This window comes from Colias eurytheme, chromosome 19 (genome assembly GCF_061535395.1).
Source record: "Colias eurytheme isolate Ceu_HAF_F1 chromosome 19, ilColEury1 Martin Lab GWU primary, whole genome shotgun sequence".
Lineage (NCBI taxonomy): Eukaryota > Metazoa > Arthropoda > Insecta > Lepidoptera > Pieridae > Colias > Colias eurytheme.
The window spans coordinates 9695365-9709818 of record NC_142998.1 but is presented as its reverse complement, the minus strand read 5'-3'; the positions used below and the strand labels follow the sequence as shown (position 1 = coordinate 9709818).

Genomic DNA, 14454 nt, shown 5'->3' with positions numbered 1-14454 from the left:
GAAGGATCGGTGAGAATACAATAATTTCATGAGTGTAGGCGTGTTTTTTAGTTTTTTTGAAACTATTTTCATTAATAAGTATCTACCTAAGTACCTACTGAAAATTATCCCATAGAGGTTCTGGCTTATGAATTATCCAATATAAATTGGATTATTACCTACCTAATTTAAATGGCAGTTAAAATATCATAGAAAGGAAGATTCCATTGATAATTATTACAAATAGTAAACTTTACAAATTTTGGTTCATCTTTTGAAGAGTTCGATTATGTCTAACTAAATAACCGCAATGGTTATAATATATAATATTTTCCGTTAAGTTTTGTTATTGTTATTGTGTAAATGTAACATGTTCGTGTGTTGAGCGGCGTGCGAGTGTGCTGTCAGTTAGTGAATATAGATTGTTTATGGATTCGTGTTGTTTTATTTTTGCCTATATCAAGATCGTAGGATAATAATAATAAACTATCAAACATGTAGACCTCAATACCGATTAAAAATATTGTAGCCTTTTAAATAATTTACGCACGCAACTAAACTTATACAGGAATTGATTAAAACAAACAACGTAACGTTTAAATTAATTTTAATTAGTTAGCTATTAAATTACATATCAGAGACTTGTGTACATCTACGTTTATGTTTACTTATTTATGCTGATATTTGACTCATCACAAGCAAGTGTAATAGTCGTCGGGTTATCTTCCGCCTCTCGATCGAGCCACGCTTCTTTAAACTCAACATCGAGTTCACCATTCTCAAAAGTTTTACGTATCTCATCCTCGTCGAAAAAGTTCATTTCTATGTATTGCTTCATTAGTGGGATATCATCCGGAACTCTATGTAATCTCTTCCATACCTTCGCAATGTTTGCAATCTTCGTTACGTCAAATGGCATCTTCTTGAATTCAAAGGGTTTGGTCCATTCATATAACTTTTGAACACTGTCATCGTCTACTGAGGGATGATTATAATCGGGGATAAGTGTGTGTCTAGTTACATCGCCTAAAGCGTTGTGCATTAGAATCTCGAAATTTTCGCCTTTTTCGATCATTATTGTGCCATTTATTGTGGTGACTAGTCTACCATCGATCGGCGTGTACAGCTCGTTACATAGCAACTGTTCCCGCGCTTGGTGCAACACTGACAAGATGCTCGGAGGTCGGTACGGTATGGTCACGCCGCCATCAGCGTTATACACGAAGCCACTTTTCTTATAATTGGGCACAACACACATGTCCTCACACCACGGGCTGCTCATACAGACTAGATCTCTATTCACGTCTAGATTGCACTTATTTAAATACAATGGAGGAAATTGCATTCCATGAGTCCAACGTTGGACTGGCTCTATTTTGTAACTCCTGTAATATCGCAAGTCTAACTCAAATAAATGATGATCTGTTCCAAAATAGATATAGTCACTGTTGTCAAACTGTTTCACACAGGTTATGTCGTTACATTTGTACTCGTCAACTGTATCTCTTACTGTAGTATAGGGATTTAGAATTTGATTTGTTCTTTTATCATATAAACAGATTGCCTTCTTCGATACATGTAGGTAGTATGCCTTTTTGGCAGCGATTACAGTATTCCAATTATCAACAAAGTTATGAATGAGACCCTTTAATAAAATCTTTTTACCTAACAGAGTTTCAGTGTTAATTAAATGCAGATGTTTGTCAATTAGACTGACATTCAAGACTTTTGTATGATAACTATCAAATGATATGGAAGTGTAGGGGATGTCCGAGTCCAATACTGTTATTTTCTTAATAATTATTTGGTCATTTTCAGATGTTAGTTTGCAGATGAATACTTTATTCCTTGTTCTAAAAGCTAGAAGATGGTTCTGACATGACGAACAAGCAATCTCAAACACATTGTTGCCTTCACCACACTCGAAGCTGGCAACATGTTCCGATTCAATAGCTATGCCTTGTTTGTTGAAATTTCTCAAATCTGAAATAAAAGTAAATTAATTATCACTACATAGTATAAAATAAAGTCGCGTTCTCTGTCCCTATATCCCTTTGTATGCTTAAATCTTTAAAACTACGCAACGGATTTTGATGTGTTTTTTGATAGATAGAGTGATTCAAGAGGAAGGTTTAAGTATATAATTTATTAGGTTTTAGACAAAGCGGGCGAAGCCGCGGGCGGTAAGCTAGTTTATTATAAGTATTTAATATGCAATGATTATAGACCCTGATGGATATGTTTGATCATATGCCCCAAAAAACGGTCAAATAATGACATCAAATGTCAATTTGTGGAAAAAGGAGATTATTATTCAAGCTGCTGCTGCCAACTGCCAACAAAACAAATTGACTTCACTTTTTTATAGTACATATTAAATTTATAACATAAAGTTCTACTTACAAACAGTAAAAAACTCAGCCGAGAGTATGTAATCTTTGCCCTCATAACTTATAAGGTGCATGTTCCCAGATCCAGCATAATACCAATTATATCTGAAGTTGAAGTATGGTTCTGGATCTTTTTCCAATAAATTTGCTATTGTGACAATATATTTGGGACATCTTACAACATCTTCATTGAGTGTTTCTAGTTTTTCATTAGCTTTCCTTGTCACTGTAAAAATATGGTCACAACTTCAAACATACATCCACAAATATTATAACAAAAAATTACACATATAAGAAGACATTAAATAATTTATTGCTTCATTAAATAATAAAAACGGATGAACAAATACTATGAACATGAAACAATAAACTTTCTCTTAAACTATTTGTGCTGTTTGGATTTAATGATCAGATAGATTATACAAAATATATTAATCAACAAACTAATAAATGATTCAAAAAGTTTGTCTTTAATTTTAATTTAAAAAAGATGAAATATACAAACATGCTGAGATTTTTGCAGTATTTAAAGATTTCTTCCAATCTTGCTTTTTTTTAATATAGTCAGATACAGGATCAGATTTGTCTATATGTCGGATGTCTGTTATGAATCTTGGAGGCAAGCACTTATATGTAAATGGCTGGAAATAGTTGGAAAGAAGTTGGCCATTCCAATCGTCACTAAAACCATTTAAAGGATATCCAGGAATGTAACAGTGGAACCCATCAGTTTTTATCTGTAGTAGATTTCTGCAGTAAAAGGCAAAGGCTTCTTTGTTTTTATGAGGAAGTTCGTCCAATATCTTCTTTACTGGAGCGGTATTATCGAGATCCGCCGTAATTTTCTTCCTTTTCTGTGAATAGTAGTTAGATTATGTATATAGAAACTTTTAGAGAAGAAGACTTTCAAATCATCCACAACTTACCTTCACAAAATATACGGACATGGTGCGGCACTTTTATACTTGTAAATAAACTTTTAGTTTGTTTTTCTTGGCCTAATTTAATTTAAACAGCACTGACAAGGCTGTTTAAATTAATACGTCTATATTTTCACTCACGAGTACACATTACCAAATAGAATTATGGAACACTATTAATCACATTTAAGACGATTAACGTGTCCGTATAAACATCTTTGGATTAACGAACCAAGAAATTATAAATATGATTTAGAAGTGTTTAGAATTTAGGTTACCCGTCAATGTCAGTTTGCTGTCAATGTCATAACAGCTGACAGCTGCAACTAGCAAGCAACTAGGATTCAGATTTGAATGTTTCTTCCAAGAAGCTTATATCTAATCTTAGCACAAATCTTAGTATCTAATACACTGGAGATTGCACTATGACCATTAACTTGTAACAAGAAAATATGACGTTGAATGACGCTGTATGTTTTTTATCCCTTTCACACCAACTTGCCAAGTTAGGTGTGAAAGGGATAAAAAAACATACAGGCGTCATTCAACGTCATATTTGCTTGTTACAAGTTAATGTTCATAGGTACCTACTGAAATCTCCAGTGTATTAGGCTGGCGCTACACATTGGCTTCAAAGTTTGAGCAAACATTTGACAAAACTTTGAAGTGAAAACTTTGACGCAAACACGATTACAAATATGCCTGCTAGACTTGTTTTCAAATGTTTTACGGCACAGTTATTGCAAAGATGGCTGATAGATCGGAAGACGATTTTTGTTGTCTCTTTAATTTTTTTTAAATTATCCCTATACTGGGTTAGAAGGCTATTTCTCTTTCTTTTTAGTTCATCTACCGTAAACGGTAGTGATAAATTATTTTTTATTCGGACCCATGCGTCGTTTACAACGTTACGGTTTTTGTGGTCTTTGTTTTTTGGATCCCATATGGAGGGTTCCGCTTCAAGTAGCTGAAGAAATTCGATAACTACATCATTACTCCACTCCATTATGACACTCAAAATATACACACACAACTGCTCCGGTCAGCGGTGCGCGCGTTACTAAGCATTGCAACAAGTGTGGCAGGGCGCACAAACTTTGAAGCAACTTTGAAGTTTGATTACTTTGATGTTCGCAGAAAAACCGACTCGACTCGGCAAACTTCAAATATGTGTTCAAACTTTGAACAAATAGGCAAATGTCAGTGCCTTCGCGACTTTGTAGGTATTTGCGTATTTGATCACATGTCTAGCGCCTGCATTAGACATAGAGTAATATAATATATATGGATTAGATTAAGGATTGGTCTCCGCGCGCGCGCTACGACTAGATACCGCCCCACCTAAAAACAATAACTCTGTGAGTGCGGCAACTCATTTCTGTAGTGTTGTAAAGACGCTAGTGTGTGTGAAGAATTGGGCTGCCAGCTACATAAATTTTTCCTCATAAATGGGAAATCTAAGTACCATCTTGGAAAGAAGTTTTGAAAAATATTTTTTTTCATCCTGACCTGGCCGGGAATCGAATCCATGAACGATTTGAGTCGCATGACTCAAATCCACTTGCGACGCTACTAAACTATAGTCACAAAGGTTGTTAAAAGCGGAAATAAAAAATAACATAATACATATTATATATGAGTCAGTTAAACATGGTTAAACAGAAATAAATTATTGTTATTATACTTTTTTATACATGTGTTAGTAATAGTATTGAAAAAAAAAGTTCAAATGATTGCTAAAAGATTCCCTCAACCACGTGTATTTTTTTGGATTTGCAGTACGGCAACACTGAATGGCGTCGTATTTTCGTAGAAAAAATTTTCGAAGTAAAGGAGAAATTTCGAATAATACGATACTTAGTGATGGTACGTGATCCCAGTGTCTTTCTTATTTTTTATTGTATTATTTTTAAATAGTTTTATGACACTAATAGGCATTTTACTTCAGATTTTGTTCAAAATCTTTATAAACTATCGGTTCGCCCTCTCCACACAATGCTTGTGACAGGACTGGCTTGGGTACGCCGAATTCGGCGTACTATAAGTTGCCGCATTTTTCAAGTACGCCGGCGGTATCTAGTCGTAGCGCGCGCGCGGAGACCAATCCTAAATCTAAGATATTATATGGTATTAGATATAAGCTTCTTGGTTTTTTCAGATTGTTTTTTTTACAGAACCTAAATCACAGAATACATAATAGTAGCTAAACGCTACCTAAATATATACAAATAATTAAATTGTTAATTGGGTGTCTGTTTTTAATATTGAAATAACTATTTTTAAAAAATGCATATGGATGCATACACTAGGTACTTATAATTGGTCATTTTCGCGATTTTTGTGAGTCTGTTTGTTCCGGCTAATCTCAGGAATGGCTGGACCGATTTTGACGGGACTTTCGCTGACAGATGTTATTATAAGGTGTAACTTAGACTATTTTTAAACCGATTTTCCCACAGGAACATTAAGATGCACGCGCGCGAATGAAACCACGGGGCGCAGCTAGTAGGAAATATGCATGTATTATTTTTATAATAATTAATAGAGAAAAACAACTATAGGCGATTCAAAATGTTAAGAATTCAACATCATAACTACCTATAGATTAATCTAGCCATGGATTCGGAGCCATGCGGGTGAAACCGCGAAGCGCAGCTAGTAGAGAGTAAATATGATAAAAAATGATAACACAATGAACACTTACTATCACAGAGCAAGTAATCTCAAGTACTATCTAAGGCGCGCAAAGCGTTATAAAAGATGGCGAGGATCGGAGGAGGACGAGCAATGAATGAGCACGGGGAAGATGCTGCGGCCTGCGGGCGGCATGTAAGGTAATGTAGGCGGCAATAAACATAATAATTATTTACTACAACATAATATTTACTTTAATGTAGGCGGCAATAAACATAATATTTACAGAGATTTTTCCTGATATTATCTGAGAATTAACTTTCAGTGTCGATCGGTATTTATTTATTTATTAAAATGAAATACACACAACAAATCAAAACACCTTATTAGTCCTTACATGCTGCAACATGGGGCATGGATGGGATAATATGATTACGATAAAATGAAATTCGGATCTCGTATTAGAGCGTTAACGCAGTTCAGCTAAAACTACCATTCAAAATCCTAAGGGCGTTTGTCCACTACAAGGAATTTTACGGTCCGGCATTCCGATTTTTTACGGTCCGGTATGGCACGCCATTAATCTATATACTAGCTTGTGCACTATACGTAATTTTACTTTCCGACATTTTACTTTTCCCTATTCCGGATGGTTTTTTGTGTCTACGAGTCGCTGTAGGTATAATTGTTTTCGAATGCCCACTTGCTTGGATTTTACTGTTTTTACTGCATATGCCAATTGAAAGCAAGCTCTTGTTTTACTTTCTTTTAGTTGGCAATGAGATTTGAGAAGTCGGTATTGTTATTTTATATACATTGACCAAGCATTGACCTATAATTATTATCTAAGTAAGTGTTGGTAAGTTAAAGTTCAAGTAGGAATAGCTTTAGCTCCTCGTCACCGATTAAAATAAATAAGTGAAACACGCATTTTAAATCTCTTACGGAACTTTACTTTTTATTATAACGAAATAATATAATATTTCACCTTCTATATTTTTTACTCGTTTCTTGTAAAATGCAAAAACAATCATTTATGATAGCATTATACCGCCAAACTTCCTTGAACTGTACCGCACTGATCCGAGTAAAGACGGACAGGTGCACAAGCAATTCATCGGTTTTTTCATGCCACACCGGACCGTAAAAAATCGGAATGCCGGACAGTAAAATTCCTTGTAGTGCACAAGCGCCCTAATACAAGCATGATAACTACATGATAACTACAATTTTAAGCTTTATAAATATAAATTTACAAATATTTATTTTTATTTTTTGATTTGTAAAGTTTCTAAGATTAAATCGGTTCGATTCCCGGGTGTGGCAAGCGATATAACGGAAATTGACATTCGACCGTTAATGGTGGTACCTAATGTGATTATAAGCATTTAGTTACAACTAGTTTTAACTTGGGAAAAAGCATTGTAAAGTAAAACGCATATATGTGCCGTGTGCGTTTTTGTGTGTGATTCAAACAAATAAAAACAACGTCTCATATATATAAATCTCTATTCCTTTATTTTTTTCAGAAACCTAAAACACGACCAACATCGCACTTCAAATTTTTCAAGACACACACAATAAATAACACAAGTTTCATACAAAACAGGACACAATTATTATTTAGTAGCTATATAAAATTTCAGGGAAAGACAATGCAGCAAAAACTGTCATTACAAGAATAGAATACACAGTTACTAAAATATCTCTTTTCATTTTTAACATGGGATCAAAATCTAACAGATCATTTTTGATCCGTCTCTTTACTTCCGATGAATCGCATTGAACTTCAGAATTGTCACGCACTACAAGTTGATTTGTATTTTCTTTAGTTTTATTAGTTTCTTTTGGTTCTGATTGTATCAACTCATCCACTGATGGTTTCGATGGAATATCAGGTAGTTCTATAATTCTTTTACTTGAAGAATTGCAATAAATCGTTTGATAATCTGAAAATGAATATAAAGAGTGTTCGGACGGTTCGCTGATAACACCGATGAGAGAGCTCGTCACATTAGTGCTATGGTGGACTGTAATTGGAAAAAATCGAGAAGGTACTTCAGTGAATGTGTGCACATATTCAATGCCAGAAATGCTAACGTTAACTTCCTTATCCGATCGCACGGGCGTACTTTTTATCAATGGTCCATAATTAACAGAATTTGGGCTTGTTATTAAAGCACATAAATTGCAATTTTCTCCAACATCTTTTAAATTGGCGAAAGATAGTGCATCTTGGGGACTATGTTCAACTGAATATTCCTGTAATTTTGCATTTTTCAAAATGAATTCTAATTCTTTACATTCATCATCATTAACACGATGTTCATTTTTAGTTATGTACGTTTGACAAGAAGTGATATTTTTAATTTCATTCAGTAAACCTACTAATATATCGAGAGATGTAGTATCTATGTTACTCGAAATAAGACTTAGACTGGATTCGTTTAAATTTTCCTGATTTACTTTGGAAGGTTCCGTAGTACCATTTAGTGAACTTCCATCTGGTTTTTCGTCAGACTTCTTTTGTAGAGTATTTTTTTCAGCAACAGCAGTTGCTCCGATTACTTGTGCACCTTTCTCTTTTTCCAAAAGTGCAGGGGACTCGTAAAAACATTGATCATTTTTATTTGATTTAATGTCAGATGTAATACTTCGATTTTCCTTGGAGTGTTGACTGTCTGATGTAGCTTCTACGGACTCAGGTGTTTTTTGAGAAGTATCTATTTTATACATACTAGGTACAGCATACCCAACTGTTGCGTACTGTTTCGGGAAGTTTGCAAATGTCCAATCAATAAGTGATTTGGAATGAGTAGGTGTATACAGTTCTGTTTTAGTTTTTGACTTAGATTTAGTAAATTTTTGTGATAATGTAGATTTAACAACGATAGAACCAGCATCACCAGAATGTAATACAAAAACTTGCTGCAAAGAATGTTTAGGCGTTAATGTTAAATTCTTAATCCGCAGACGTTTTTGAAATGTAGCCGCCGATAATCGGCGGTATAATGCATTTTCTAGCCGCTGTAACTCTGTAGTGGAATTGAAAGGCTGAATATCGTATGTCATAAAATCGATTTTACTATTACGAATAGATTCATTATGATTATTATCCCTTGGTAGACTTGCTACAGCTGTAGTGATACTTTTATCTCCAAAGATATCAATTGGGAATTCGGTATTAGATATAAGTTCGTCATATTGGTCCATATTTTCTATAAACGCTTCGTTTAAATCATCTTTGCTTCGTTCTTTTTGTTCATTAAGTGAAGTTAATGCAGGAAGAGCTGTGTTTACCATTGTATCAATCATATAATGTAATTTTTTTCCAAGCGTAGTAGATTCCTCTGCGGTCCGAGACGATGTTACAGATCCTGTATAAACATATACAAGTTTAATTGAGGAATCAATAATATTTAAAGTTAAAAACGATAGTTTAAAAAATAATCTACCTATATCAAGATCAGTCGGTATCAGCGGTACTCGGGACTTTTGAGCCCCAATGAAATCTTTTAAATCTCGTATCGGCGAACTGCGTCCATAATGGTTAGTTACATACGATTCCACCGCGACCATCTTTTTAATCCTAAAATTAACATATTTTAAGCTACATATTTGAACTCTTTGAATTGATTAACACAAATTCTTGGAAATAATAATAGTTAGTTGTTTCGCTACCAACATGGAAGTTGATTCACATTAGTTAAATGCATAATATGTACAAAAATATCTTACAATGTTTTAGGTGCTTCTGGTATGGTATGTTTATGGGACGGTCCAGTCGCTGGCAATGGGGAACGTTTATGATTTCCATCGGGGCTGCTACTTGACGACCGTCTAGAACCTTTTAATCGGAATAAATATTTATAATTTTTTATCAATTTTAAATTTATTTTGTATAAAGCGGTATAAAAATTCACCTTTACACACCTAGGGGTGGTACTGCGGAATGTGGTTTTTGAGACAGTTCAAATCTTCGCTTTTGTCTTAAGTTAAATGCTTCTCTTCTTTCAGTCACTGTATTATTTGTAACTCTTTGTTGTTTATTTAAAATATTTCTCACATTTCGATTCTGATATTGTTCACTATTAGACTGAATATAAGATTTCTTAGGTTGTGCTAAACTATCAAGTCTTGAATGTGTCTTTGGTGGTCCACGTACCGCCTCACCTCTAGCTTCTTTGACTTCGTCTAATATATCCGTAACTTTTTTTCTATTCAATTTATCATCCATAGATGTCTTGGTGTTTGACAATTTTGAAGTTTGAAGTAATGTATTATTATGTCGTGACTTTCTTTCTTTTGGAGTTGAAACTCGAGAAACATGTTCACTGTCTTTTGGGTGTTGGTCTTGGTGAAGCGGTCGTTTGAAAGTAACTTGTCGACCACTTTGCTTTTGTTCTGAATCAAGCTTTTTGTTCGTCTTGGATTCATTTTTAAGGCGGCTCTTTTGAACATTTTCAAATTCATGTAGCAGTTGAGAAATAGCTTTTAATGGATTTTCAGCAATTTTATGCATAGGACTACTTATCTTTCTTCCATCTCTTTTTGTTTTGTCGTCGTTTGATCGTCTAACTTGATTTTTGCTATCAATAGTTACTTTTGGGTGTACTGATATGGGTATTTCACTTTTTTTGATAACATTCTTTTTAATTTGTTGATCTTTATTGGCTCTCTCGAAACTAAAACAGCTTGGAATTGATGAAGCTAAATGATGTTTTACACTAGTTCCACTATCACTAGCTTGAATGCAATGGTACCCTTCATATTTATCCTCACCATCGCTACTTCCCACATTTAGTTCTAGTTTTTTTGCTGAATCTAATTGAGATGTGTCAGTTTTTGCAGGCTTTTGGATTAGATTATATATTTTATCGATACTTTTTCGACATTCTACTGTAGGGGCACAAGTCTGCTGGTGTTTTGGCGATTCTTTATTGACACATAAGTTAATTTCCTTTGGGGTATTAGTAGGAACTATGTTTGTAATGCTTCGTCTGGATTCAATTGGCGCTGTTTCCGTATTAAAGGTCGCAATTTCCTCACTTATAAGCCTGAAATATAAACATTATTTACGAATATTATTAATGAAAAATAAATCTTTGATTAAATATTTATGGATATCTTACTTGAAATTCGGCGAGGAATTGTCTTTTTCATCAGGACTATTAATGGTTAATGTTGGACCAATAAGGTCTTTGAGTAAGCTCAAATTAGAGCTAAAATCATCTGAGGCTACTGATGTAGGAGCAGTGCCTCCCGCAGTATTATCAGTTTCGGACATTTGTTTCATTTGTAAGCGCATCACTTGAGTATCAGCATGATCAAGATAATAACTATGATTGACGTATATTATCTTATCTTTACTTTTATCTAATTTTGGAGATTTTATTTGTGGTTTTTCATTAGAACTATCTAAATCAACAACAATTTTTAAGTCTTCATTATTGAACTTTCGACCTTTTTTGCTTTTAACTTCGTTATTCATTGCTTGGCCGTATATAGAGTTGTAAAAAGATTTATTGGTAATTGATAGTTTCGTAACTGAACTTGATGCTCGAGCCATAACAGCTCCTTTGTTATATTTGTGTTTAGATATTTTACAATGTTCACTCAAAGCTTTTTTCTTATTTTCACGTCTCTCGCGAATTTCAAGAAGTCTCTTTCTTTTCTTCTCTTCCATTGCATGGGATGCATTTTCATAGGGAGATTTGATTCGAACTTTCGAAGCTGACTTTTTCTTCTTAATTGGGATTTCACTTTCTTCTGGTACCGGAGAGTTCATAGATAAACGTTGTAGAGTGCAATATAATTCGTTTGGTGATGTAATACACAGATTTGCTTCAGTCTGTTCATCGCTATACGTCTTAGTATCAATAATAGTTTTGTGTGAAATAAACGTGTCAGCAAAATCTTGATTCCTACATTGTGGCGAAATGCTACTCATATCAGTGTCAGTACCAATCAGTGAATCTTCAAAGGTTTCTTGCGATTTATTGGTAAACATGCTTGATTCATACATAGTTTCTTTGCTTTCTTCATCATCTTCATTTAATTCCATTATTTTAGGTGAATCCTCTTTCATATGATCAGGAGGATTGAACATTATTGCTAAAGGTTCAGTTGCTATACAATCTGTACAAATATCATTAATATTATTATTTTATATGATTTCTATATTCAAATATAAGTAAATTAAAAAGAAAAGTCATCGTTAAATAATAATAAAAAAACGTACCTTCGATAGACGTCTGAGGTAAAGTTTGTAAAATCATGATAGAGTCCAGTTTACTTATAACATGCCCTGAATCAGATTTTTTTATTTTTAATACAATATCAACACGTGACTGCGTGTCGTTATTGACATATTGAGTTTCCTTTTTGCAATGGATTATCAAATTGTCATTATATTGTTGACTAAATAACTTATAAGTTCCACAAATTAATTTTGGAATTTCAAGTACAATTCTTTTCTCCAATAACTTGGAGAGGGATCTCACATCTACTTCAGAGTGTACAGTATCCTCCCACATTATATTAAGACCATTCAACTTTGGCGTAACATTTAAAGGGATGCTAATTGAATTTGCTAAAACGTTTTTATCGTCATCTTGTCCCTTACAAACAGGATCTACAACCTCTCTCCATTTCTTCTTTGCTTTATCCGTTAAGTAATCCCCATTGCTGATTCTCTTAAGATGTTCTATTGTATGTTGCACATATGTGATAACGCTATCCATGTAAAAATTGTAATTGTCTTCTAGCCTTTTACAGCAAATGTAATCGAGCAATGACGTTGGTAGGATATTAGTATTATAATTTTCAGGAATGAAACTATTTAACTGATCTTTAATAAATGGGTCCTTAAAAAGGAGATTTTCATTATAAGACGATGTTAAATTACTCGAATTCATAGCAACATTACCAAATTTTTGACAAAGATTAGTTTCATAAGACGATGTGTTGTTTATCAAATCTATTCTTTCTTTATTTATCATCATAATATTCCGTATATCTTCAGCGCTGTAAATTTCACCTATGTCAGAATCATCGGTATCTTGATCATCATTGTATATGACCGTCTCCACATATTGGTTAGATGGTTTTGTTTGGGAATACTTTGCCTCAGTCATAAGTTTTGTGCCGATATCTAGGTTTTTATACAATATTACTAAGTCGCTTGCCGTTAGAGTTTCGTCTGCAATATGATAAAATTATCAATTTACCATAAATTGGTAATACGTTTATTTTATTTCTATAAATATATATGTCTAAACAATTTGTATGAACAAATAAACTTACTGCTGGCATGGTAGCGATGATTTTCAGACATAATATCGTATAATTCATTAGCAGTTTCGTATTCATGGCAAGGGTTGTGTCTATCGCCTTCTTCTTCAATCCCTTTTGTCTCTTTGCCCTCAGACTCTCGTCCTATCAACATTTTTACTAGCACATAAATTTATCAAAATAATCCAAACGGATATAAATTTTTAACAAGCAATAAATTCTGAAAAAACACTAGTATAAAATCGTCGATAAAATTGTAAATTTCAAAGTCAGCCAAACTGTTAATTTGTGTAGTATTGACAACCTTTTGAAATTCGAAAAAGATCTCGGTTGCCAATAGGATTATTATAAAATCTAAAATATATAAAATCTAAAAAGTTTTACACTTTTTAAAGATATCAAAATAATGTTTTGAAATTATTTTAAAATGTATTGAAATTAAGTACAGTCCTACACTACTAATAGTCATCATCAAAAGTCTATTTACATAATATCTTAAATTCAACTGAACTAGACCTACTCTTGGGACTTTGAGATTGTTAGGGCGGCAGCAGTTGAAATTATATTTCGGCAGTCGAATGATTCTTCTCATGCCAATATATGTTGTGCTTTTAGAGCCAGCGCGCACGAGCAACTTTGTCTCCGCAACTATTTTGTCTCTCCCATCAATTTGTATGGGGAGTTGCGTCGCTACGTGCGCGCACTTTCATACTAGCCCATGGGTGGGAGAGACAAAATAGTTGCGGAGACAAAAAAGTTGCGGAGACAAAGTTGCTCGTGCGCGCACTGTCTTATTGAACACTTTTCTTCCGTGTAGGTACACTATAAGTAATTCGATTTTTTTAGTTCCGTCTTTAGATTAATCTTCTCCTCGAAATAACATTTTGGATACAATTGTATTACGCCTCAGTGGTAAAACTCCTTAGAAATCTTAATTATATTTACAAATCTACAGACCCGTTTCACTGTTATCTGAATTTGCAAAAATTTTTTTACTCGCCGATACTACATTTAGCATACCATTTAAGGGCCGACTTAATACCTGAACAGCATGGTTTTTGTGGCGATGTAAAACCTTAACTTACTTATTTATTGTTTATCCTTGATAAAAGATTAGGTTTTATTCATCATATTAATAATATAGTAAGGAAATCCCTAAAACTTCTTGGATTGATATGTTTTTTGCATCGGTAAACCTTATTTTATACACAGTGTCATTCAATAGCTGAAAGATCCTC

General features: G+C 33.7%; 2 protein-coding genes across 2 annotated transcripts; both read right to left on the bottom strand.

Moving 5' to 3' along the window:
* Positions 1–569: 569 nt before the first annotated feature.
* Positions 570–3522, bottom strand: LOC149900343 (uncharacterized). The gene is made up of 4 exons (XM_090113170.1): positions 3296–3522; positions 2875–3223; positions 2383–2595; positions 570–1962 (listed from the first exon to the last, which is right to left on the bottom strand). The coding sequence occupies exons 1-4, from the start codon at positions 3314–3316 to the stop codon at positions 644–646; spliced, it is 1902 nt and encodes a 633-aa protein (XP_089969296.1). The 5' UTR covers positions 3317–3522; the 3' UTR covers positions 570–643.
* Positions 3523–7546: 4024 nt separating this feature from the next.
* Positions 7547–13370, bottom strand: LOC149900342 (uncharacterized). The gene is made up of 7 exons (XM_090113319.1): positions 13229–13370; positions 12165–13124; positions 11056–12061; positions 9857–10980; positions 9662–9770; positions 9379–9512; positions 7547–9300 (listed from the first exon to the last, which is right to left on the bottom strand). The coding sequence occupies exons 1-7, from the start codon at positions 13368–13370 to the stop codon at positions 7547–7549; spliced, it is 5229 nt and encodes a 1742-aa protein (XP_089969445.1).
* Positions 13371–14454: the final 1084 nt, after the last annotated feature.